Below are 25,683 nucleotides of genomic sequence, written 5' to 3' on the forward strand. Positions count from 1 at the left end.
TGCATGATACATACATGTCGTAATAAGGGTGGGACGAAACGTATCTTCCCATTTGCAAAAGAAACAGGATGTAGCTGAGCCGGTTTTATTTTTCTTTAATTGGCTGCAGTTTATATATCAATAAGCATTGCTCATTTCCCTTCATTTATAACGTTTGTTTTTCTAGTTTAAGAAAATGCAGAATGATGCTGCTACTTGTTTAATTCTCGGCTTATTCTGTTAATTGCTACCGCGTTTGATGCTAAGCAGAACCAGTATTAACCAAAGCTGTACTTTTGAAGTGGGTGATTAAATATGATTTTGTCTAATGCCTACGTTGTCATAACGGAGATGTTGCCTTATTTTTTTGGCCTCACACAAGTGGTTAATATTCCTTTGAGTTTGGGGGACTTGAGTGAGCCAGGAAAAATATTTTGAACTTGGTTGTTCATCTTATTTTATTTCTTATTTAGCTGTGTACCCCGAAGATAAGACCGGGTCTTATTTTCTTTTGACCCCTGAAATAAGCGCTTGACATTTTCGGGGAGATCTTATTATTTTTAAAGCGAGGGAGGCGGTGAGCATGGTCACCTCATGGCTGCTGCTGTGTTGCAATATTTTCGGGGTGGGCTTATTTTAGCGCATGCACTCAAAAGCCCAACCGGGCTTATTATCCTGGGAGGTCTTATTTTCAGGGAAACAGGGTAGGTTCAAGGACAAGCAGCAGATTACAGCACCGTGATTAGCATTAGAAGATACTAATAAATAGAAGGAAGTTCTATCTAGATTTGTGTTAAGTTAGTCCTCTCCTTACAACCGTTATTTAGTGACTGATGTTACAACAGCACTGAAAGAAGTGATTTGACCATTTTCCACATGTCCTTTGTGGCATTCCCCAGGATCGCGTGATCAAAATTCAGATGCTTGGCAACTGATTCGTATTTATGACGGTTGCAGTGTCCCCCCCCCCAGGGGGGGCATGTGATTTACTCTTTGCAATCCTTCCAACAAGCAAAATCAGTGAGGAAGCCGGATTTAGTTAATAGCCATGTTGCTAACTTTAATAACTGCAGCAATTCACTTAAAAACATTGTAAGAAAGGCCATAAAAAGAGGCAAAACTCACTTAACAACTGTCTCACTTAGCAACAGCACTTAGACTTATATACGACTTCATAGTGCTTTTACAGCCCTCGCTAAGCGGTTTACAGAGTCAGCCTCTTGCTTCCAACAACCTGGGTCCTCATTTTACCCACCTCGGAAGGACGGAAGGCCAAGTCAACCTTGAGCTGGTCAGGATTAAACGGCTGACAGTGGGCAGAGTTAGCCTGCAATACTGCATTCTAGCCACTGGGAGGGAGGGAGGGAAGGAAGGAAGGAAGGAAGGAAGGAAGAAAGGACTTAGATTTATATACCGCTTCACAGGGATTTCCACCCCTCTCTAAGCGGTTTACAGAATCAGCTTGTTGCCCCCAACAATCCGGGTCCTCGTTTTACTGACCGCAGAAGGATGGAAAGCTGAGTCAACCTTGAGCCTAGTGAGATTTGAACTGCCAATTGCAGGCAGCCCGCGGTCAGCAGAGGTAGCCTGCTGTCCTGCACTCTAACCCCTGCGCCTCATACAACAGAAATGTTGGTCACAATTGTGGTCGTAAGTCAAGGACTTCCGGGAAAGTGAAAACAGCTGCCCAGGTTTCTCACACCCACTGTAATTTTGTAATATATGAGGTAGGACAAGAATGGCCCTACCTACCAAGGCTGAGACAGTGCCATGCCTAGCATGGTATAAAGTAGGCTTTTTTTGTTCAGAATTAGATGATTTATTTCCTTCTGGTTCTGTGGACACTGCAACATATGTTGTAATGCGATGGCACAATCTCTCTCTCTCTCTCTCTCTCCAGGCTGAGTCATAGGGCTATTTCCAATCAGCTTATGAGGAAAAACAGCAGAGAAAATTTCCAAGGGTACTTATTGTTCCCCCTGCCTTTAAAAAAACAAAAGCAAAAAAAAATCCTTCATTTTTCACTTGTCTGCGAGTGTGTTACTTTTTCCAGCTAGTTTGTAAGTTACACAATACAATACAATACAATACAATACAATACAATAGCAGAGTTGGAAGGGACCTTGGAGGTCTTCTAGTCCAACCCCCTGCCTAGGCAGGAAACCTTATACCGTTCCAGACAAATGGCTATCCAACATCTTCTTAAAGACTTCCAGTGTTGGGGCATTCACAACTTCTGGAGGCAATTTGTTCCACTGATTAATTGTTCTAACTGTCAGGACATTTCTCCTCAGTTCTAAGTTGCTTCTCTTCTTGATTAGTTTCCACCCATTGCTTCTTGTTCTGCCCTCAGGTGCCTTGGAGAATAGTTTGACTCCCTCTTCTTTGTGGAAACCCCTGATATACTGGAAGACTGCTATCACGTCTCCTCTAGTCCTTCTTGTCATTAAACTAGACAAAACCCAGTGCCTGCAACCATTTTACATACAGTTGCAAGAAAAAGTATGCAAACCCCTTGGGATTACATGGAGTTTTGCATGAATTGGTCATGAAATGTGCTCTGAACTTCATCTAAGTCACAACAATAGACAAACGCAGTCTGCTGAAAATACTACTACACAAACATTAGATGTTGCCATGGTTTAATTGCACATAACATGTAAACATTCGCAGTGCAGGGAGGAAAAAGTATGTGAGCCCCTAGCCTAACGACGTCTCCAAGAACTAATTGGAGCCAGGAGTGAGCCAACCTTGACTCCAATCAGTGTGATGATATTGGATGTGTTGCTGACAGCTGTTCTGCCCTTTAAAAACACACACCTGTTGTGAGTTTACTGGTTTCAAGAAGCACAGTCTGATGTGAACCATGCCTCGCAGAAAAGAGCTCTCAGAAGACCTACAATCAAGAATTGTTGACTTGCATGAAGCTGGAAAGGGTTACAAAAGTATCTCCAAAAGCCTTGATGTTCATGTGTCCATGGTAAGACAGACTGTCTGCAAATGGAGAAAGTTTAGCACTCTTGCTACTCTCCCTAGATGTGGTCGTCCTGTAAAAATGACTGCAAGAGCACAGTGCAGAATGCTTCATGAGCTAAAGAAGAATCCTAGAGGGTCAGCTAAAGACCTATAGAAATCTCTGGCACGTGCTAACATTTTTGTTGACACATCTACAATACGGAAAACATTAAACAAGAATGGAGTACATGGGAGGAGACCACGGAGGAAGCCATTGCTGTCCCCAAAAAAATATTGCAGCACGTTTGAAGTTTGCAAAAGAGCACCTGGATCAGGGGTGGGTTTCAAAAAATTTTGGAACCTACTCTGTGGGTGTGGCCTTCTTTGTGGGAGTGGCTTGCCGGCCATGTGACCTGGAGGAAGTGGCTTGCCGGCCATGTGTGTTCTCTCTCTCTCTCTCTCTCTCTCTCTCTCTCCCCTTCCTTTTTTCTTTTTTTCTTTCATCTCTCTCTCTCTCTTTTTCTTTCTTCTTTCTTTCTTTCTTTCTTTCTTTCTTTCTTTCTTTCTTCCTTCCTTCCTTCCTTTCTTTCTCTTTCTCTCTCTCTGTGTCAGTCTATCTGTCTGTGTGTGTGTGTGTGTGTGTGTGTGTGTGTGTGTCAGTGGTGGGTTTCAAAAAATTTTGGAACCTCTTCTGTAGGTGTGGCCTGCTTTCTGGGTCCACTGGTAGAACCTAACTGGTTCAATAGATTTGATGAACCGGTTCTACCGAATAGGTGCGAACCTGTAGGAACCCACCTCTGACCTGGATGTTCCACAGCACTACTGGCAAAATATACTGTGGGCAGATGAAACCAAAATTGAGTTGTTTGGGAAAAACACACAACACTATGTGTGGAGAAAAAAAGGCACAGCACACCAACATCAAAACCTCATCCCCACTGTAAAACATGGCGGAGGGAGCATCGTGGTTTGGGGCTGCTTTGCTGCCTCAGGGCCTGGACGGATTGTTGTCACTGATGGGAAAATGAATTCCAGAGTTTATCAAGACATTTTGCAGGAAAACGTACGGCCATCTGTCTGCCAACTGAAGCTCCGCAGGGGATGGGTGATGCAACAGGACATTGACCCAAAGCATACAAGTAAGTCAACACAAAAATGGCTTCAACAGCACAGGATACGCCCTCTGGAGTGGCCCAGTCAGAGTCCTGACCTCAACCCGATTGAAATGCTGTGGCATGACCTTAAGAGAGCGATTCACACCAGACATCCCAAGAATATTGCTCCACTGAAAGAGTTTTGTGAAGAGGAGTGGTCCACAATTACTCCAGATCGTTGTGCAGGTCTGATCTGCAACTACAAGAAACCGTTTGGTTGAGGTTATTGCTGCCAAAGGAGGGTCAACCAGTTATTAAGTCCAAGGGTTCACATACTTTTTCCTCCCTGCACTGTGAATGTTAACATGTGCAATTAAACCATGGCAACATCTAATGTTTGTATAGTATTATTTTCAGCAGACTGTTTTTCTATTGTTGTTGTGACTTAGATGAAGTTCAGAGCACATTTTATGACCAATTCATTCAAAACTCCACATAATCCCAAGGGGTTCACATACTTTTTCTTGCAACTGTAGATTGGTGTGGTGGTGAAGGTGCCGAACTTCAAAACAAGAGGCTGCGAGTTCTAGTCCTCCCTTATGGATGAATACCTAATCTGGGCCAGCCATTTGCTTTCAGCCCAACCACCTCACAGAGCTGGGGGTATCTGGTGGGGAAAATGGGAGATAGAATAGAAAATAGAATATAAAATAGAATAGAATGGAATGGAATAGAATAGGTCTGGAAGGGACTTTGGAGGTTTTCTAGTCCAACCCCCTGCTTTAGCAGGAGACAGTGTACCATTTCAGATAAGTGGCTGTCCAGTTTCTTCTTAAAAACCTCCTGTCAGCGTTCCAAGTATCATGCAGAATTAAATCAGAGTCCAAGGCAAAATGATCCTTAAAGTTCCAATTTGATAAGTCAGACATCTTAGCACATCTGTGAAATCCCAATTCTGGAAATTACATCAGATTCCCACCCAGTTGACAATTCATGATCTTGTCCCCACACCCACAAATCCATCACATGGTCCAATCTTCTTCCACGCTGGCATCTCTACCCAGCTGGTTCCGGTCAGGTGCAGAGGTGCGGAGACAAAAGATGACCTTGGGCTTCTAAAAAAGAATGACAACAACACATTCCACAATTCTACTCCTTTCTATTCCCCCCTCCCAACTACTACACTAATGAAACAGCATAATGAAATAAGAGAGAGTGTGGCAGGCCAAAGATCCTAAAAGGGACACCTCCAGTGATGAAGCACCCACAACATCTGAAGATAAGCCGCTCTACTTGTTAATTGTCCTCACCGTTAAGTTTCTCTAGATAATGAGGCGAGAGCTTCACTTCTAGGCCACGAACAAACAATCATATGTGAGAATTTTAGTTGTACATAGATGATATTCAAGGAGGTTTTGGAGAGCTATATAAAAATAAGCCCATGGAAGGAAAAGAGAGCAGCTCAATATTAAAAAAAGGTGACGTCACATATTGCCTGTCACAAAATCCATCCCAGTTACCTTACTTTTGTTTTATTTTTATGTTTATTTAGCTTGCACAACAAAAGGACGTGAGAAACCTCCCACTCGAACCAGAAGTTCTCTCCGTTTTTGTACCTCCGTTTATCAGCAAGGAAGATTTGCAAGCTCTTCCTCTAAATAGCAACGCTCTCAATAAGACCAAACGCCGCTCATTCCGAAAAAGGAAGGAGAAATTTAAGACGGAGGAGGCCAAGACTGCGAACGGAGCCCCCAAAACACCCGAGGAGGAAGACGTCGCTGTCCCCAAAGATGTTGACCTGAATGGACTGCCCCAGCTTTGTTTTCCAGGTTATTTCTCTTTATTTATTAAGATTTATATCTGTCTGTCTGTCTGTCCTGTCTGTCTGTCTGTCTGTCTGTCTACCACTTACCTACATCTGTCTGTCTGTCTGTTTTTATGTCTGTCTGTCTGTTTGTCTGTCTGTCCATCCATCCATCCATCCATCCATCCATCCATCCATCCATCCATCCATCCATCCAATCTATCTAATCTATCCGTATATACTCGAGTATAGGCCAACCCGAATATAAGCCGAGGCACCTAATTTTACCACAAAAAACTGGAAAAGTTATTGACTCGAGTATAAGCCTAGGGTGGGAAATGCAGCAGCTACCGGTAATGATGTCCCGTGCAGCCGCGGGAGCGATGTCCCGCCTCCTATGACACACGGCACAGTGATTCCTATCATTGGATCACTGTACCAGAGGAGGTGGGACATCGCTATGTGGCTGCTTGCCATAACAAGGAGGAGGTGGGACATCGTTGCAGAGCGGCAGGAGGGGGAGGAAGGGGAATCGTAAGACAGCCCTGCATTACATTAGAACGTGAGGAGGGGGGATGGTGCGGTGCGCGCTGCGCGGCAAACTGACACAGAGGGAGGGGAAACTCACGGGGCGCCGGGCCATTCACGAGCATCACCCAGCGGCATGGCCCCGCCCCTTTTTCTCCTCCATTTCGGGCAAATTTTTCACTGACTCGAGTATAAGCCGAGGCAGCATTTTTCAGCCCAAAAAGTGGGCTGAAAAACTCGGCTTATACTTGAGTATATACGGTATCTAATCTATCTTATCTATCATCTATCTATCTATCTATCTATCTATCTATCTATCTATCTATCTATCTATCTATCTATCTATCTATCTATCTATCAATCATCTATTTACACCACAATGTAGAAAAGATGTGGAGACTCTAGAAAGAGTGCAGAGAAGAGCAACAAAGATGATTAGGGGACTGAAGGCTAAAACATATGAAGAACGGTTGCAGGAACTTGGTATGTCTAGTTTAATAGAAAGAAGGACTAGGGGAGACATGATAGCAGAGTTCCAATATCTCAGGGGTTGCCACAAAGAAGAGGGAGTCAAACTATTCTCCAAGGCACCAGAAGGCAGGACAAGAAGCAATGGGTGGAAACTAATCAAGGAGAGAAGTAACTTAGAACTGAGGAGAAATTTCCTGACAGTGAGAACAATTAATCAGGCGAACAGAAGTTGCCTCCAGAAGTTGTGAATGCTCCAACACTGGAAGTTTTTAAGAAGATGTTGGATAGTCGTTTGTCTGAAGTGGTGTAGGGTTTCCTGCCTAAGCAGGGGGTTGGACTAGAAAACCTCCAAGGTCCCTTCCAACTCTGCTATTGTATTGCATTGTGTTGTATTATATTGTATTGTATTAAGGACTACCTGTATGTTGGAATCTTTTGAAGATGTCGTTTTAGGGAGTTTTCCCCCTATTTTATCATTCAATCACTAATCTGTATTGTTAATGTTTATAGGCTTATATTTGATAGCTATTTGCTTTTATTGCTTCTGTGAATTCTATGCCATGGAAGTGTATCAGCTTTGTATTCTGTGTAAGCCATTGAAAGTTTCCTGACTGCTGTATGGAGAAATGTGAATAGTCCTAAATAAGAAAATTCCAAAGGTTTAAAAGTGACCGCTGAAAGTTGCCACGGCACTGAAAAATGTGACTTATGACCGTTTTTCAGAGTTACGACCTTTGCAGCATCCCCAGGATCATGTGAACAAAATTCAGACTGGTTCATATTTATGAATGCCCCGACACTGGAAGTCTTTAAGAAGGTGCTGGATAGCCATTTGTCTGGAATGGTATAGGGTTTCCTGCCTAGGCAGGGGGTTGGACTAGAAGACCTCCAAGGTCCCTTCCAACTCTGCTATTGTATTGTAAATATGTGAATTATGGTCCTTTTCCTGATATTCTGCGATATTCCGTGAGACCTGAGCCCTTTTTCTGCAATGCTTTTATTTATTTTTTTGTTTCATTTTTTTTCTACAGGAGGATTTTATGTCACCTGTGAATCCAGAGAGGACCAATTTCATTTTCTCGTTTTCACAGATGTTTTAGGAAACCGAACTTACGGAGTTGTGGCCCAGTATTATCAGCCTATGCAAGTATGATTTTTTTTTTAAATATTTTGACCTTAATCAAGCTATTCCAGTGCTGGATCATTGACTAATTTCAGAATGTATTGATGAAAGATAGTCCTCGACTTACGACCAGCCCCTTAGCAACCATTTGAAAACCCCAAAAATGGGACTTAGAACCCAGATTCCAAGCTGTGACATCTTCCCCTGGCTCCCAAAATCATACCACTGTATTGTGCGCCCAGCAATTACGTTTGCAACCATTTACAGTGCCACGTGTCCTGTGAACCCCAATTGTACAGTATTTTTTAGTAGAAACCATTATCGTATTTTTCGGACTATAAGATGCACCGGTGTATAAGACACACCAAGATTTCAAAGAGGCAAGTAAGAAAAAAAAGGTTTTGTCCTTCCCGGCCCCCCAGGAGCACTCGGGCAGAAAACGGGCCATTTTTCGCAAAAAATGGAGGCATTTTTGCCTTTCCCCAGTCCTGCTGAAGCCTGCAGAGTGCTGTTGGGGGCTGGGGGAAGGCAAAAACGCCTCAATTTTTTGCAAAAATGGGATGCAGGGGTGGAGCTTCGGGAAGCCAAAAATGGCTAGGTATGGTATATAAGATGCACCAACATTTACATGCTCTTTTAGGGGGGGCTGAGTGCAATTATCTCCTGTAACTGCGTAACTGTTCCTTACGCCTATTAGCTCTTCGTTGCCGGGCATCCAGGAACAACTCCCTTGGCTCCTCCCCACTGCTCCAATGCATGACGTCACGATCACACTCCCTTGTCTCCTCCCCACTGGTCCAAGGCTCAGGCGCCTCCTGGTGGCCAACCAGCCTCTCTGCACCCTGCTTGGAGTCGGAATCCTGTCCAGGGTCCTCCACATCCTCCGGAGCCGACTCAGAGGGCCCCTCGCTGTCGGAGTCTTGTGGCAGCTCCAACGGCTCCTGCTGGGCCACAACATCAAACAATAGGTGACTGTGGCGTTTGCTTCACGGCTGCTATTAAAAAAAGGTTGCAAAATGCAGTCCCGTCACGTGTTAACTCACTTTACAACCATCCCAACTGTCTCCCTTACGGTCGTAACTCAAGAACTAACTTGATTTTGTGCCTGGAGTCTTCATCTCTTGCTTTGAGATTTTCTTACGTTTGCAACAACATGATTTTCTGAAAGAGGCTATAACCCTTGATCATATTTTCTAGTCGTAAAATTCTATCTCTTGATTTGGCTAACTTTGTAATACAGAGTTCTGTAGTTGTGGGTCTTTGTGTCTATGTGAATGACTTTCCCATCCTTGAAAAGCAACTAAGTCACAAGCAGTTTTGTGTGTGTTTTTTTTTTTCTTTAGGAGGGACGCCTTTACAATGGGCAGGCACATTGGGATAAGCTCCAGAGCTCTAGATCTGATGCCTACTTCGTACCGTTTGCTGTTTGTGTCATATCCAGGTACCCATATTTCAACGCCTTGAAGGACTGTTTGTCTTGGTAAGGATAAATAATTTGGGTGGCTTTTTTCTTTGTGAGTTGCTGGGATAGAGACACAATTTTCTTTGCAATTGTATGTAGTCCTCAACTTACAACAGTTCATTTACCAAGCAACCAGACAGGTTTCCAAATAGCATCCAAAAGTAAATCAGAGTCCAAGGCAAAGTATTCCTCAAAGTTCCAATTTATTAAGAGAGCCATGTTGGCACATCTGGGAAAATCCGAATCTGAAAGCTTCCCGGTTTTCCCCACCCAGTTGAAAGTTCAAGATCTTGCCCCACACCCACAAGTCCATCACACGATCCAATCTCCCACAGCTATGCTGGCAGCTTCCACCCATCCAATTTCGGTCAGGTGCAGAGATGCAGAGAATACAAAGGATGACCTTGGCTTTCTAGAAAGAATGTTGTTATGGCTACACAGCATCTAACTCCATACAGTCCCCACTCCCATTTCCCCACAATAGAAAATGCATAGAAAGTGTGGCAGGCCAAAGATCCAAAAGAAAAGATGGCTGCAGGCCTGACAAGCAGCTTGATTGGACCATGTGACTGATTGTTTGGGAAAGGAGGGTAAACTTTTACTTGTAATTCGGTGATACCTGCGGGAACCTTTAGAGTCGGTTTTCACCAGTCTGTTGACAATATGATATGTCCAATAAACCTGCTTGCCTCGGAGTCCTGCTTGCATATTACTTGGAATCCTGACACCACTTTGAAGTAGCTTCTTAAAAGATTTTGATAACAAACAAGCTCTCCTGTTTCAAATTTTGCAGCTCCTAAATTTTTAAAGCGAGGTGCTGAATTTTATGTCCTACTGACTTGACTTTAATTTCATAGAGTAATAATAAGCTGGCAGGAGCGGAGCTGCAAAACGAGATTAAATTTGCACGAATTGTTCTGCAAGCTTCATTGGTTTGAATCTTAAGATCCGTACTTGAAAAAGGAAAAGAACAGAATTGCATTAAATTAAAGAGCAATAAGATGGTACATTGTTTGCAGAAGAAGCAAATGTTTGAAAGGCACGGGAATTCTACTCACCTTACTTTTTTAAAAATTGCAGTTTGTTGCTGCGGCTGAAGCCTTACAAAGAGTCAGAAGTCGAGGAACATATAAAAGAATTTGCAGCAAAGTTATCTCTGATACCCAGGCCTCCTCCTGGGCAGCTTCATCTGGTAAATACTGAAAATATATTATACTTTCTATGACTTCCTGCGCTTTAGTGCAAACAAGGAGTAGTGTTTGAGAAGAGAACGGTGAGGATTTCCTTCTCGACTTTTTGTAAGCCCAACAGGAAACACGGATGAGATGAGCTAAATTTACTTTATTGTAGGGTCACATTAACACAATCTCGTAAATCTGAAAGTACAGATCTCCCACTAAGACATTTTATCTGCTTGATCTATTAGGGTGGGTCTTCTTTAAGTTCCTATCTCTGGCTGTTAAGCAGCTGAGGGCTACCCATCCTTTTATCTGATCATTCCCTAGATAGCATCTCTTCCTCTCGTCCCTCAAAAGTCATTCTCACACACCCTTTCAATCGTTTTCCCACTGCAAAACGCCCGTCTTATTCTTTTCTTGATGCCTGTTGGGGCATTCACCATCCAAATGGAGAACGGCCTTGATTTCTCATGTCGCTAAACTTTCTCTTTCTCCTTTGCTCTTTCTGCCTTCCTAGGATTTCCTTGTTGATCCTCTTTTATCCAAAGCCACTTTTGGCAAGTGGGATTCGAGCTCTTCTTTCCTTTTCCGGATCTCACGTTTCTGCTTTCTTTAACCTAGTCCCCCTGACAACTTATCTGCACTCTGCGTAGTGTTGCTCACACCAAAAGAGAAAACGGAATCCGATGTAAGTATACCCAGGATATATAAATCTAACTGCTATTGCTATTCCACTCCGATCCTCTTTAGAAAACGTGTTGTAATCTCCTTCTGCTGTTTGCGGCGATGAAACCCACCATAACTGAACTCCCGCCATCTTTTTCCTCTTCTACTAGCTATTTAATGCGAAGCCCCTCCAAGTCGTCTTTCCATCTCACGAAGACCCCGACAGCCCCCTTGTTGATCTGGATCTACATCTTCCCTTCCTTTGCTTCAAGCCCGAACAGATTTTACAGGTAAAAGGGTCGTTTCTAAACTGATCGACGTTTTCTGCATCAATCTAGGAAAACCCGAATGTGAAAGCTTCCAGGTTTTCTCACCCAGGTGAAAGTTCAAGATCGTGCCCTCACACCCCAAAGTCCATCACGTGGTCCAATCTTTCACTGCCACGCTGGCAGCTTCCATCCATCCAGTTTCGGCCAGGTGCTGAGACAAAGGATGACCTTGACTTTCTAGAAAGAATGTTGTTATGGCTACATATCACCCAACTCCGTATAATCCCCTCTCCCATTTTCCCACCATTGAAAATGAATATTTTTATTTATTTATTTATTTATTTATTTATTTATTTATTTATTTATTTATTTATTTATTTATTTATTTATTTATTTATAAAATTTATATGCCGCCCAATCCCGAAGGACTCCGGGCGGCTTACAAAAAAGAGAGAGAGAGAGAAAAAGACACATAACCATTAAAAAAAAACTTTCTTTCTCTGTCTATCAGCTCATCCCAAGGGACCATCCAGACAGAAAACCATTATTTTTATTGTTGCCTTTGTTACATTTGTGTTGCATTTATTTATTTATCAGCACAAATGCAATACACACACATACATACATACATACATACATACACGGCTGTGTGTGTGTATGTTCCAGCATAACTCTGGAACGCCTCGAGCAATTTCAACCAAACTTGGTACACAGATTATTTACCCTCTGGAAACAAATACTGTGGGGGTAAGACACCCGTAACACCTCTCTGGGTATGTGTTCTGTTAAGATACAGCCTGTTGTGCCTTAAAATGGCTTCTACCGTCCTGCCTTAAAATGGCTTCTACTCTACAGTGCTGTGGGAGTTGCCATGGTAACAGCTTCACCGTACTCCACAAGGGAGCTCCCTCTGGTAAGAGGAAAAATCCAACATTAGAAATTGTAGCGACATTCATGGAAGGAGGGTTGGGATAAATAAATAATCTGGCAGCACCGGGTTGCCAGTTAGTATATGTATAAAAGGGATGGTGATCTGTTGGTTTTCCTTTCTTTCCAGATACTTACCTGCATTTTAACTGAACGGAAAATTGTCTTCTTCTGCTCCGACTGGGCCCTGCTGACCCTCGTAGCTGAGTGCTTCATGTTGTACATCCATCCCATTCAGTGGCAACACACGTTCGTACCCATCCTATCCCGTCAGATGCTGGATTTTGTCATGGCCCCCACCTCCTTCCTAATGGGCTGTCATATCGACCACTTTGAGGAGGTTTGCAAGGTTGGTTGGGAATTATTTCTAGATCTACAATTTATTTATTTATTTGTGTTTTTTTTAATCTCATCTTTATTAATTTATATGCAAGTCAAGGCAGTCAACATACCTAATATCCTTCTTTCCTCTCTTCTCCCCACAACAACAATTTTATGCTTGTTGGGTTGAGCTGAGAGAGGCGAATTGTTCCAGTATTGCCCAGCCGGCTTTCATGTCTAAGGTGGGATTAGAACTCACCATCACCTGGTGTTTAGCTCAAGGGTACCCACTCAGTTTTCATATCTAAGTCAGGACTAGAACTCACCATCACCCGGTGATTGGCTCAAAGTCACCTAGCCAGCTTTCATGCCTAAGGTGGTACTAGAACTCACCATCACCTGGTGATTGGCTCAAAGTCACCTAGCCAGCTTTCATGCCTAAGGTGGTGCTAGAACTCACCATCACCTGGTGATTGGCTCAAAGTCACCTAGCCAGCTTTCATGCCTAAGGTGGTGCTAGAACTCACCATCACCTGGTGATTGGCTCAAAGTCACCTAGCCAGCTTTCATGCCTTAGGTGGTACTAGAACTCACCATCACCTGGTGATTGGCTCAAAGTCACCTAGCCAGCTTTCATGCCTAAGGTGGTACTAGAACTCAGCATCACCTGGTGATTGGCTCAAAGTCACCTAGCCAGCTTTCATGCCTAAGGTGGTACTAGAACTCAGCATCACCTGGTGATTGGCTCAAGGCTACCCACTCAGTTTACATGTCTACGTCAGGACTAGAACTCACCATCACTTGGTGATTGGTTCAGAAACATCCAGCCAGCTTTCGTGTCTACGGAGGAACTAGAACTCCCAATCTAGGTTAGCTCTTTCACCACAACACGGAAATGGTTCTCAAACTTCACTTTTATCTTTGCACAAGCTTCAGAGACAGCTGTAACCAAATTGCATTTGTTTATCCGGTTGATAAAAATATTATTTGCTATTGCTCTGTATTCAGGAAATGTCTTAACCACATTTTATCAGCTTGTCAATTACGGGATGCATTTAGATTTTTAAATTGCACTATCCAATCCCTTGTGGCATACGTGTTACAGGATCTTGACAGAAGACTTTTTTTTAAAAAAATGAATGTCTTAGGGAAAAATCTGGTTTTTGATTTTTATTTTATTTTATTTTACTAAAAACACAAAGACGTTAGTGATTCAATATCCATAGATTAGGTCAATAGCTCAGCAGGCACCTAATGAGATTTCTACATTAACGTATCAAAGACTTGTTGCCTGTTAAAACAGCCGATTATTTTTAAGTCTACAAGAAACCCAGAATTGGGAATAAGCTACCCCACTGAAGATTTAGTATTTAATTAGTTATTAAATTTATATGCTGCCCATCTCACTATGAGACCCGATCTGCTGCTCCTTGGCTCCCCAAAAGACAGCCCCCCCCCCCACTTCCTCTGCACCACTTTGGGCCAATGCAACTTTGTGCTAATGCCCTTGTAACCTCCAGCTTAGACTACTACAAACATATGCTCTGCATGGGCTGCCCTTGAAGACTGTTCGGACTGTTCAGCCAGGAACGGGATTTGGAGGTTCTCCGAACTGCACAGAATCTTAGCTAGAGAGTTTTCCCCAGACTCTGCAAATCCCTGCTTTGGAGCAACCATGATCTGGATGACTGAGAATCTCCACAGACAAGCTAAAATTAAAATTGTTTGTGTTCTTAGCCTGCCACGGGTGACATCTGCTTAGCGGAATGTTGACTTCTATTTTTAACTCTCAATCTTCCCCCCCTTTTTTTTTTGGTAACAATCAGGAAGCCGACGACTTAATTCTAATCAACATCGATACTGGCGATATCGCTCAATCCATGTCCTCTGAAGAGGAAACTGACATTCCAGATGTTCCAGCAGAAGCAGCCAGAGTTTTTATAGCACGGTAAAAAAAAAATCAAGATTGTTTTTCTTGCTTCCATTAATAAGTCAGAACAAAAGACGTGGCTGGATTCACAAACCTTAGTTTTACAGCATCAGGGTTAATGGCTGAAACTTAAAGATCATTCAAGGTGTCTGTGTATCCAGCTATTTACCCTGATTAAATAAAATGCACAGGTACAGTATAGGTGGTATCTTGCTCAATAGTAGTAACTGTGAGAGGGATCTTGGAGTCCTAGTGGACAACCATTTAAATAGGAGCCAGCCGTGTGCAGCAGCTGCCAAAAAAGCCAACACAGTTCTAGGCTGCATAAATAGAGGGATAGAATGAAGATCACATGAAGCGTTAATACCACTTTATAAGGCCTTGCTAAGGCCACACTTGGAATACTGCATTCAGTTTTGGTCACCATGATGTAGAAAAGATGTGGAGACTCTGGAAAGAGTGCAGAGAAGAGCAACAAAGGATTAGGGGACTGGAGGCTAAAACATATGAAGAACGGTTGCAGGAACTGGGTATGTTTCGTTTAAGAGAAAGAAGGACTAGGGGAGATATGTTAGCAGTCTTCCAATATCTCAGGGGCTGCCACAAAGAAGAGGGAGTCAAGCTATTCTCCAAAGCACCTGAGTGTAGGAAAAGAAACAATGGGTGGAAACTAATCAAGGAGAAAAGCAACCTAGAACAGGAGAAATTTCCTGACAGTGAGAACAATGAATCAGTGGAACAGAAATTGCCTTCAGAAGTTGTGACTGCCCCAACACTGGAAGTTTTAAGAAGAGATTGGATAACGATGTCTGAAGTGGTGTAGGGTTTTCTGCCTAAGCAGGGGGTTGGACTAGAAGACCTCCAAGATCCCTTTCAACCTCTTCTCTTCTAAATTTGGATGAATAATTATTCCAAAAACTAATGTATGGCAGTGTTTTCCCCCTTACGACCGTTGGAGCATCCCTGCGATCACATGACCAAAATTCAGATGCTTGGCAACTGGCATGTACTTATGACAGTTGTAGTGCCCCGGGGTCGTATGATCCCCTTTTGTGACCTTCTGACAAGCAAAGTCAACGGGGAAGCCAGATCCATTTAACAACTGCGTTGCTTGCATTAACAACTGTGGCAATTCACTTAACAACAGTGGCAAGAAAGGTCGTAAAATAAGGCAAAACTTGCTTAGCCAGTGTCTCGCTCAGGCACAAAAATGTCGGGCTCCATTATGGTCGTAAGTCAAGGACTTACAGCGACAAAAGAAAAGCAGGGCTAGGGGTGACATGATATATTCTAGTATTCTAGTATTTGAGGGGCTGCCACAAAGAAGAGGGGGGGGGTCAACCTATTTTCAAAAGGTAGGACAAGAAACTAAATAAGGAGAGAAACAACTTGGAATTAAGGAGAAACTTCCTAACAGTGAGGACAATTGATCAGTGGAACAGCTTGACACCAGAAGTTGTGGGTGCTCCCATCACTAGACGTTTTTCAAGAAGAGATTGGACCACCATTTGTCTGAAATAGCAATAGCAATAGCAGTTAGACTTATATACCACTTCATAGGGCTTTCAGCCCTCTCTAAGCGGTTTACAGAGTCAGCATATTGCCCCCAACAACAATCCAGGTCCTCATTTTACCCACCTCGGAAGGATGGAAGGCTGAGTCAACCCTGAGCCAGTGAGATTTGAACAGCCGAACTGCAGAACAGCAGTCAGCTGAAGTAGCCTGCAGTGCTGCATTTAACCACTGCGCCACCTCGGCTCTTGATAATAGGATTACCTACTTGAATGGGGTTGGACTAGAGGACCTCCAAGGTCCCTTCCAGGCTCTGTCCTGATTGATCGGCCCCTTGTAACGAGTCATGCTCTTCTTCCCGCAGATCTGAAAACCTTCAGCTGCACTACGACCTTGAGCTCTGCCATCTGGGCACCTCCACGGACTTCATCGACATCCAAGGGCGACGGAGAAGCTGGCAGCGCAAGCTGAACTCTGAAATTCAACAGATTGCTCTGCAGCTAATCGTCAATATCTTTAAGTGGGTGCCCAAAGATTTCCTTTCAGAGGCCTTTAGCCAGTGGTGGGATTCAGCCGGTTCGCACCACTTCGGAAGAACCGGTTTGTTCACTTTCTGAGCAGTTGGGCGAACTGGTTGTTGGAAGAAATCATTAGGGCAGAGAACCGGTTGTTAAATTATTTGAATCCCACCCCTGCCTTTAGTTCTCTCCTCCACCTTCGTACCATCACCTGTTCAAAAACCGAAACCCTTCTTCAAAGGAAGGGATAAGCGAGCCTGCTTTTTGGCGCCTCGAGAGAGAATTCTGGGTGGATTCAATGGATGATCTGTGGGTTTACACCATTCATTAATTCTTGGGGTAATCCCATTTTTATCAACAGGGAGGTGAAAGATCATTTGAACTATGAACACAGAGTATTTAACAGTGAAGAATTCTTAAAGACAAGAGCAATAAATGATCAGCCTTTTTACAGAAAGGTAAGACAAAGCTTAACATAAATTGTTCTATTAGTTCATGTAATTAAAAAAAACGACAACTGTCATGAATATGAACCAGTTTCCCAGTGGGCCAATTTTGATCAATTGACCACGGGGATGCTGCAACGGTCGTAAGTGTCAAAAATAGCCAAAAGTCACTTTTTTCAATGCCTCTGTAACTTCAAACGGTCACTAAGTGAATGGCTGTAAGTCGAGGACTACCTGTACTGTGGGTAATGCCTTCTCTCGTGCTTTTACAGGTACTGGAAACGTACATGTTCCACGCTTTTCTCAAAGCTCGCCTTAACCGAAGGATGGATGCCTTCGCTTATCTAGAGCAGAGCACCCAAAATGAAGAAGACAGGTAAACCTATTTTTGTATGATGTAGGTCAGCGATGGCGAACCGTTTTCTTATGGCGTGCCAAAATTGTATGATCCACTTAACAACCTGGTTGGTTAACTTATCAACTGCGATGATTGACTTCACAACTGTGGCAAGAAAGTTCGTTAAGTGGGACAAAATTCACTTAATGAACTGTCTCACTTCACAACAGGAGGTTTGGCCCCCATTGTGAATTCGATGCTTAGTGCCTGTCCTTGTGCTGCTATGATTATGTATCTATGGGGATGTATGTTGTGTTTTATGTGCATGTGTGTATACAGGTAGTCCTTGACTTACGACTCCAATTGATCCCAGAATTTATGTTGCTAAGTGAAACATTTGCTAAGTGAAGTTGCCCGATTTTACGAGCTTTTTTGCCACAGCTGTTAAGTGAATCACCACAGTTAGTAACATGGCCATTAAGTGAATCTGGCTTCCTCATTTACTTTGCTTGTCGGGAGGACGCAAAAGCGGATCACGTGACCCCAGGACACTGCAACCGTCATAAATATGACGGCACTAAACGAACCGTTGTAAGTCGAGGACCAACTGTATGTTTCTTCCCGTAGATTCAACTTCCTGGTTGGGAATCCGAGAAGGCTAACGATGGAGAAAATGATTTCTAAAAGATTTAATCCTCAGTTCATGCTCAGCAGGCGGATGGGGGTGAGTCTGCCTGATCTGCACGACATTAAGCCGAGCGACGGCCCGACGAGGAATTTATCCCTTCGGAGCGTAAACACTACACAAGGTAGGAAATGCAGCCCAGCTGCCATTGCTGCTTGACTTATTTGAGTGACTTATTTAATCCATGTTGTGGATTAGTGTTCTGACCGAGGCTTCCCAGCAGCACGAAGCCGAGTCCTCGTCCCGATAAACTCCTTTTATTTAATTGACAGTGAATCCCTCTCCAGCAAAGTCTTTCCTCTCCCACAGTCTTTCAAGATAGTTCACAATTACCCACCTTTATCAGGCTTGGAGAGCCGCCAGGCCGATATCTTTCAGACGCCGCAATGCTTGGCAAGAATGCGGAAATGGACTAATGGTCTCCTGCAAACTCCACTCCGCTTTAGCTCCTCTTTTATTTCCTCTGGGAGGGGCCATTCACGGTCCACTTGTGGCCTTACTCCCAAGTCGACCTCTGTTCTATAGCGGTTCCCTTTGTCTGGCAACTCTGTGCATGCGCACACTGGGTACAGGTTCCAGCTGTTTATCTGCCTCACTGATGTCTTACTCTGAAGGCAGCTGATAAGTGGCATACGGCCCTGGCCCCCTCTCTGCCTCCGACACAGAGCCCTCCTCAGAGCCTTCCCCAGACTCCAGGACTAGCCCAGGTTCCTCCCCAACCTCCTCACTGTCCGAATCTGCTGCCAGCTCTGCTGACCGCCGGAGGACCACAACAACTTCAGCTGACCACTAGCTGCAGCAGTTCAAATATCATTGTCCCAAGGTTGGCTCAGCCTTCCGTCCTTCTGAGGTGGGTCAAATGAGGACCCAGATTCTTGTGGGGCAAGAGGCTGACTCTGTAAACCGCTTAGAGAGGGCTGGAAAGCACTGTAAAGTGGTATATAAGTCTAAATGCTATTGCTACCCGTCAGTCTTGGATCTCTTTGCGGAGAAGAAATATATAGAAGTTCAAAATGAAACCAGAACATTAACGGAAAACCTTGGTACCTTTTTTTGTAAATGTCTCTCTCCTTCTTCTCCTTTTTCTAGCTTTGTTAATATAGTTTTTAAAATTTATTTTCCATTTTAAAAAAATATAAACATTTCATCTCTCCTTAAGCAGTGTATTGTTTAGGTACAAATATTCCGGTTCAATATCCTTCCACAAATTATATAAATTGAACAATTATACCATGTGTAACTCTTCATTTCCTTCATAACGTATCTTCTAATAAAAATGCAATAATAACATTAAACATGATTATTCTCATCCTACCCATGTTATCAGTTGCCATTTTATTCTTAATCTCTATCTTAATGTATTTTCTATTCTTCTTCTTGTCTTCTTCCTTTATTTCCAATTTCCTTTTTTATTCTCCAACCATTAATGCTTCCCATATCATATAATAATCAGTTTCTTCCTTCTCCTTAATTGCTAGTGTTGGTCTATTCATTTCTGCACATTCTAGTATTTTCCTAATCGCCACCGCTTCAGTAGGGATCTCTTCACTTTTCCAATATGGTGCAAATACAATTCTAGCTGCTGTTAACACATGAATAATTCCTTTTTTTCTAGCGAAAAGATCGATTTCGAAACCCATCAGCACTTTCAAGATTCCAGAGATCCATTTGCCACTGCTGGGTCAGTGCGTCCAGTCCTATTACGTTGATTTTAGTCATCATCTCGACAGAGCCATCACCATTTTATCTCCGGAGAACTCTGTACTTCTGGCCAGGTATTTCTACCTTCGGGGACTAATAAGTCTGATGCAAAGAAAATTCCTAAATGCCCTTTCGGACTTCCAAAACCTGTACAAGACGGACATCGGGATATTCCCCACGGACCTCGTGAGAAAAATGATCGAGAGTCTCCCACCCCAGGATCGCTCCCAGGCAGATCAGAAACCCGAACTGAAGAGGTTGATCAGTCATCTGCTGGACAAACAGAGGGAGGTCACCAAAACCGACGACCACGTGAAGAAGTTTGAGCTGCCAAAAACTCACATGCAGGTGAACGACTTCGTGAAGCGCATCCAGGAATCCGGGATTGTCAAAGATACTGACACGATCCACCGGTTGTTTGACGCGTTAACCGTAGGTAAGGGGCAAAAACAAAAGAGAAATTTACTCCCTTCTTAGAAACATTGGTGAGAATTCCCAAAGAGGCAACGTTTCACTTCTCACCCAAGAAGCTTCTTCAGCTCTGACTGGATGGTGGGGAATGGAAGGATTGATACTCCTTGCAGACAAAGCTGGTCATTTGCATCCTTTGAGAGGGTCATTGAGGCCACTTGGAGGTTTATCTGTGTCCTCAGGGTGCAAGTGGTTCCTGTAATCTGCATTTTTTCCCCCTATGGAAATCAATTCCTACTCCCACACCAATTCAGAGGGTTTTCATCCCAAATTGCATAGCTAAAGATCTATAGAGGTTCTCCATCATCCAGGTCATGGTTGTCCCAAAGGTGTTTTTTTCAGGAGGCAACTGGACTTTCTGGTTTTTCCTTTTGAAGACGTTTTGCTTTCTCATCCCAGAAGCTTCTTCAGCTCTGACTGGATGGTGGGGGACGGAAGGATTGATGCTCCTTGCAGACAGCTGGTCATTTGCATCTCTTGCCCTCTGGTGCTTTGGAAAATAAGTTGAGCCCTTTTTCTTTGTGGCAGCCTCCAGTATACTGGAATATTCATTCATTGATTCATTCATTCATTCATTCAATTTCTATAGCCACCTGTTCTGACTCCCCTCCTCCATCCAGGAACGAAAGCCAAAACCCACGTAACTAAAAAGGTTTATTTTAATCAGTCAAGACTCTCATTGGCTGCAAGCCACATAAACATAAAATTATACATGAATTATAGTTAAAATTATAGTTAAAATTATAGTTAAAATTATAGTTAAAATTATAGTTAAAATTATAGTTAAAATTATAGTTAAAATTATAGTTAAAATTATAGTTAAAATTATAGTTAAAATTATAGTTAAAATTATAGTTAAAATTATACTAAAATTATACTTGAAGTTATACATGAATTATACTTAAAATTATACTTACTTAAAATTATACATGAATTATACTTAAAATTATACTTAAAATTATACTTAAAATTACACTTATTACACTTAAAATTATACTTAAAATTATACTTAAAATTATACTTAAAATTACACTTATTACACTTAAAATTATACTTAAAATTATACATGAATTTTACTTAAAATTTTACTTAAAATTTTACTTAAAATTTTACTTAAAATTTTACTTAAAATTTTACTTAAAATTTTACTTAAAATTTTACTTAAAATTTTACTTAAAATTTTACTTAAAATTTTACTTAAAATTTTAAATTTTACTTAAAATTTTAAATTTTACTTAAAATTTTACTTAAAATTTTACTTAAAATTTTACTTAAAATTTTACTTAAAATTTTACTTAAAATTTTACTTAAAATTTTACTTAAAATTTTACTTAAAATTTTACTTAAAATTTTACTTAAAATGGGCAGCCGACACTTTCCCTCTCTTTATGTAACATTTGATGTACAGGAGATCTACAAACGTTCATTACGGTAAACATTTTCTTCATTTTTAAGGGCAGCAAAAACAAATTGACCCGGAAACATTTAAAGACTTTTATACCTACTGGAAGGAAACAGAAGCAGAAGCCCAGGATGTTGCCTTGCCGCCCAGAGTCATGGAACACCTGGACAAAAACGAATGTGTTTACAAGTTATCCAACTCGGTGAAAACGAACAAAGGAGTTGGCAAAATCGCACTGACCCCGAAACGCCTGTTTCTCTTGAGGGAAGGCGCTTGTCCCGGCTATCAAGAGATCGCAACATTCAGGGATATAGAGGTGAGCTCAACAAAAGTCGCGTTCAACTTACGACTGTTCGTTTCGGGACTGTTCGGAGTTCTAACGACCCAAAAAAAGGGATTTATGTCCATTTTTCACACTCACGACCCTTGGTCACGTGACCCCCGTGGTCATCCCCTTGGTCACGTGATCAAAACAAAGCTGTTACAGAATCTGTTAGTCCTGCTATAGATATTTTGAAACCTCCTCCCAGAGATCAAGAGAAACAGACCGTAAAGTGGGTGTGTGGGTTCTCTAACAATGCTTCGAGCTCTAAGCACATAGCGCTTGTAAGCAGAATCCTGAATAACAGGAAGCAAGCTTCCTGTAAGCTTCTCCGCTGTCCTCACCACTCTCTGTATGGGCTTTCTATGTGAGGCACTGCTGCCATCAAACCAAACGGGGATGCAGTTTGTTAAAACGCTCTCAATCGTGCCTCTATAAAAAGTGGCCAGGACAGAAGATCCAGAGCAAAAATAGATTTTCCCAATCCAGAGGGAGAATAGATTTTCAACACTGAAAAATACACAACAGGACACTGTGGGCCTCCCAGATATATTAGACCTAAGTCCTCAGTGGGCTGGGGCTCCTGACATTGGTAGCAAAACAACTGGAGAGCCCCCAATTACCTTCACCCCATGAGAGTTTCGGGGAGGAAGGTGGTTATGAGAAAAGATGAAAACAAATGTGTGTGTATGGCCTTATTGTGGTTCTCAGCTCTTCCTTTTCTACGTTCCCCCTGCAGGAAGTGAGGAATAGCACTGTCACTTTTCTTCTCCTCAAGATTCCCACCCTGAAGATAAAAGTCAAGTACAAAAAGGATGTTTTTGAAGCAAATCTGAAGTCCGAGTGTGATCTTTGGCACTTGATGGTGAAAGAGATGTGCGCTGGGAAGAAAATGGCAGATGATCACAAGGTTTGGATGTTGCGTGATTTAATAACATGGCTGTACATCTTACAATCTTTCACTTTCTCAGTGTTAGGGTTCTGTTCTGACCCCCTCCTCCGTCCAGTAACGAAAGCCGAGACAAGCTTAAATGGAATGTCCTTTAATAACAAGACCAGAATCTCGGTGGCTGAAAGCCAAGTAAACAAACAGATAAGGACCTTGGCAGCAAGTCTGACAAACCTTGGCAGCAATCCAGCCTGCCAAGTTAGTTTCTCTTTAGTCAAAGTGTTGACTTCTGCAAGAAGGGTGTGGCACAAGCAGTCTTTTTTATAATTTGGAGAGGAGCCTAATGACCATCAGCTGAGCGTAATTATCTCCTGTAATTACGTAATTGCTCCTGATGTCGAGTAGCTCTTCGATGGCGTGCATCCAGGAACAACTCACTGTTGGTTTCTGGATCACACCCCCTTGTCTTCTCCCCACTGATCCAAGGCTCAGGCGCCACCTGGTGGCCAACCAGTCTCTGCGCCCTGCTCGGAGTCGGAACCCTGTCCAGGGTCCTCCACATCCTCCAGGGCCGACTCATAGGGCCCCTCTCTGTCGGACTCTGGTGGCAGCTCCAACGGCTCCTGCTGGGCCACAACACGGTTCCAAATAGCATTCAAAAGTAAATCAGAGTCCAAGGCCAAGTATTGCTCAACGTTCCAATTTATTAAGAGAGCCATGTTGGCATATCTGGGAAAACCCAAATCTGAAAGCTTCCCAATTCCCCACCTCACCTAGTTCAAAGTTCAAGATCTTGCCCCCACACCTACAAGTCCATCACATAGTCCAATCTTCCAATACCATGCTGGTAGTTCCATCTATCCATTTCCCGTCAGGTGCAGAGGTGCAAAGACAAAGGATGACCTTGGCTTTCTAGAAAGAATTTTGTTATGGCTACATAATCATCTAACTCTGTACAATCCCCACTCCCATTTTCCCTCAATAGAAAATGCATAGTAGAAGAATAGAAAGTATGGCAGGCCAAAAACCCAAAAGAAAAGATGGCTGCAGGCCTGATGCTTAGATTCATATTTTCATGTGACTTTTCCAGATGGCAAGATTAATAATTGAGTGAGGAAGACAACTGTCATTCAAGCTTCCATATTAATGAAGCTTAACATCTTCCCTGCTGTGGTTCAAACACTTTTTTGGAAGCTGCCGCTCTTCAATGCTTCTGAATTTTTCTTACTTGTGTCTTGGTCTGATTTTATTGTGACCCACCACAAGTAACATCAGAACCACAACCTTACAAAAATCGCTTTGTGGATGAATAATGCTGCAGAGATGTAGCGAAAAATGGACATCAAGAGTAGAGTTGACAGTTTCTACCTGTTCAAATTTCCAAACTATTTCCAAAGAACATTATTTAAAGATGCCAAGCATTACATCACCCTGGATTTATTTCAAACATCTCCTGCTTTATTAACCAATTATATTGATTAGTCTTTAAGGATCCAAAGAATTTCAGAATCAAAGAGTTGGAAGGGAGGTCTTGTAGTCCATCCCCCTAGATTTTAATTGAATTTGTCTCTCCAAGGACCTCAAACATAGTGTCAAATAATACGCCATCAACGAACAGGACTCCGAGGCAGGTAGATTCCTCAAAAACAGCTTTATTGGATATATCATATTGACGCAGACTTGGTGAAAACCAACTCTGAAGGTTCCAGCGGTTTTCACCTAATTAAAAATAAAAGTTTGTCCTCTTTCCCAAACAATCAGTCACATGGTCCAATCACGCTGCCGTCAAGTTGCCTGGTGACTTCACTCCTCCTCTCTCTGGCCACCTGTGGGAATGTCCTTGGTTCTCAAGAGAAAGTCTTTCGTTTTGGCTAAAAAACCCCAGCTATCTCCATTCTCCCCACCCTAGCCCTCGGCTCCAGTGTGGCAACACTGAAGCCTCAAAATGGCTTCGGACAGGTCAACTTCAGATTTGACACACGAGCTGCTTCTCCCCCAAAAAGGCAAAGTTGTACTTTAAGGAGTAAAATCTGCAATTCCACATTCATATTTCGGTTTCTTATATACAGAATATTGTATGTTAAGAGGCCCAGAACTCTATACATGATCCCACAATGTACGCTGGGGAAAATTCACATGGAATCTCATGTGCAAAACACGTGCAAGTTGCAATCGGGTTTGTGACACCTGGTGGTTCATCTCAACATCCCATCTCTTCCGTTTCAGGATCCACAGTACCTTCAACAAGCCCTCACCAACGTCCTTCTGATGGACGCCGTAGTGGGTTCTCTGCAGTCCTCCAAAATAATCTACGCTGCTTCGAAGCTATCTTACTTTGACAGGATGAGGAACGAAGGTGAGCTGGTGGGTCGTTTACAGTAGATAACATTCTTCTCATCATCGTCTTTTAACGACCCCCATAATCCCTTGCGGGGTGGAGTCTGGGCAACTGAATGGAGCTGAGTGTTTACTGGCCAGATGCTTTTCCTGTTGCCATTGCGGAGTTATATTCAGCAGATATAATCTTAACGTGCCCAGAGAGAGAAATATCCGTCTCTACCTAGGATCGAACTCACAGCCTCTTGATTGTGAGGCGAGAGCTCCACCTGTAGGCCATACTGCACCACTCTTTTGGTGGTGTGAATTGTGTGACCTTCTTTACGTTCTTGTGTTAAGTTAGTAGTCCAAGTGCA

General features: G+C 42.7%; 1 protein-coding gene across 2 annotated transcripts in view; it reads left to right on the top strand.

The window, feature by feature from the left end:
* DENND3 (DENN domain containing 3) overlaps positions 1-25,683 on the top strand; it is a 47,461-nt gene that overhangs the window by 8,026 nt on the left and 13,752 nt on the right. The window contains exons 2-16 of one of the 2 annotated variants that reach the window (XM_032222837.1): positions 5,581-5,857; positions 7,863-7,978; positions 9,298-9,434; positions 10,497-10,608; positions 11,431-11,550; positions 12,587-12,805; positions 14,604-14,725; positions 16,584-16,739; positions 17,099-17,195; positions 17,456-17,559; positions 18,148-18,329; positions 19,821-20,342; positions 21,833-22,095; positions 22,841-23,011; positions 25,217-25,346. In XM_032222837.1, the coding sequence (XP_032078728.1) occupies positions 5,581-5,857; positions 7,863-7,978; positions 9,298-9,434; positions 10,497-10,608; positions 11,431-11,550; positions 12,587-12,805; positions 14,604-14,725; positions 16,584-16,739; positions 17,099-17,195; positions 17,456-17,559; positions 18,148-18,329; positions 19,821-20,342; positions 21,833-22,095; positions 22,841-23,011; positions 25,217-25,346 (2,728 nt within the window). The remainder of the gene's footprint in view (positions 1-5,580; positions 5,858-7,862; positions 7,979-9,297; positions 9,435-10,496; positions 10,609-11,430; positions 11,551-12,586; positions 12,806-14,603; positions 14,726-16,583; positions 16,740-17,098; positions 17,196-17,455; positions 17,560-18,147; positions 18,330-19,820; positions 20,343-21,832; positions 22,096-22,840; positions 23,012-25,216; positions 25,347-25,683) is intronic. The other variant, XM_032222838.1, reaches the window with a different exon arrangement.

This window comes from Thamnophis elegans, chromosome 8, assembly GCF_009769535.1.
Source record: "Thamnophis elegans isolate rThaEle1 chromosome 8, rThaEle1.pri, whole genome shotgun sequence".
Classification (NCBI taxonomy): domain Eukaryota; kingdom Metazoa; phylum Chordata; class Lepidosauria; order Squamata; family Colubridae; genus Thamnophis; species Thamnophis elegans.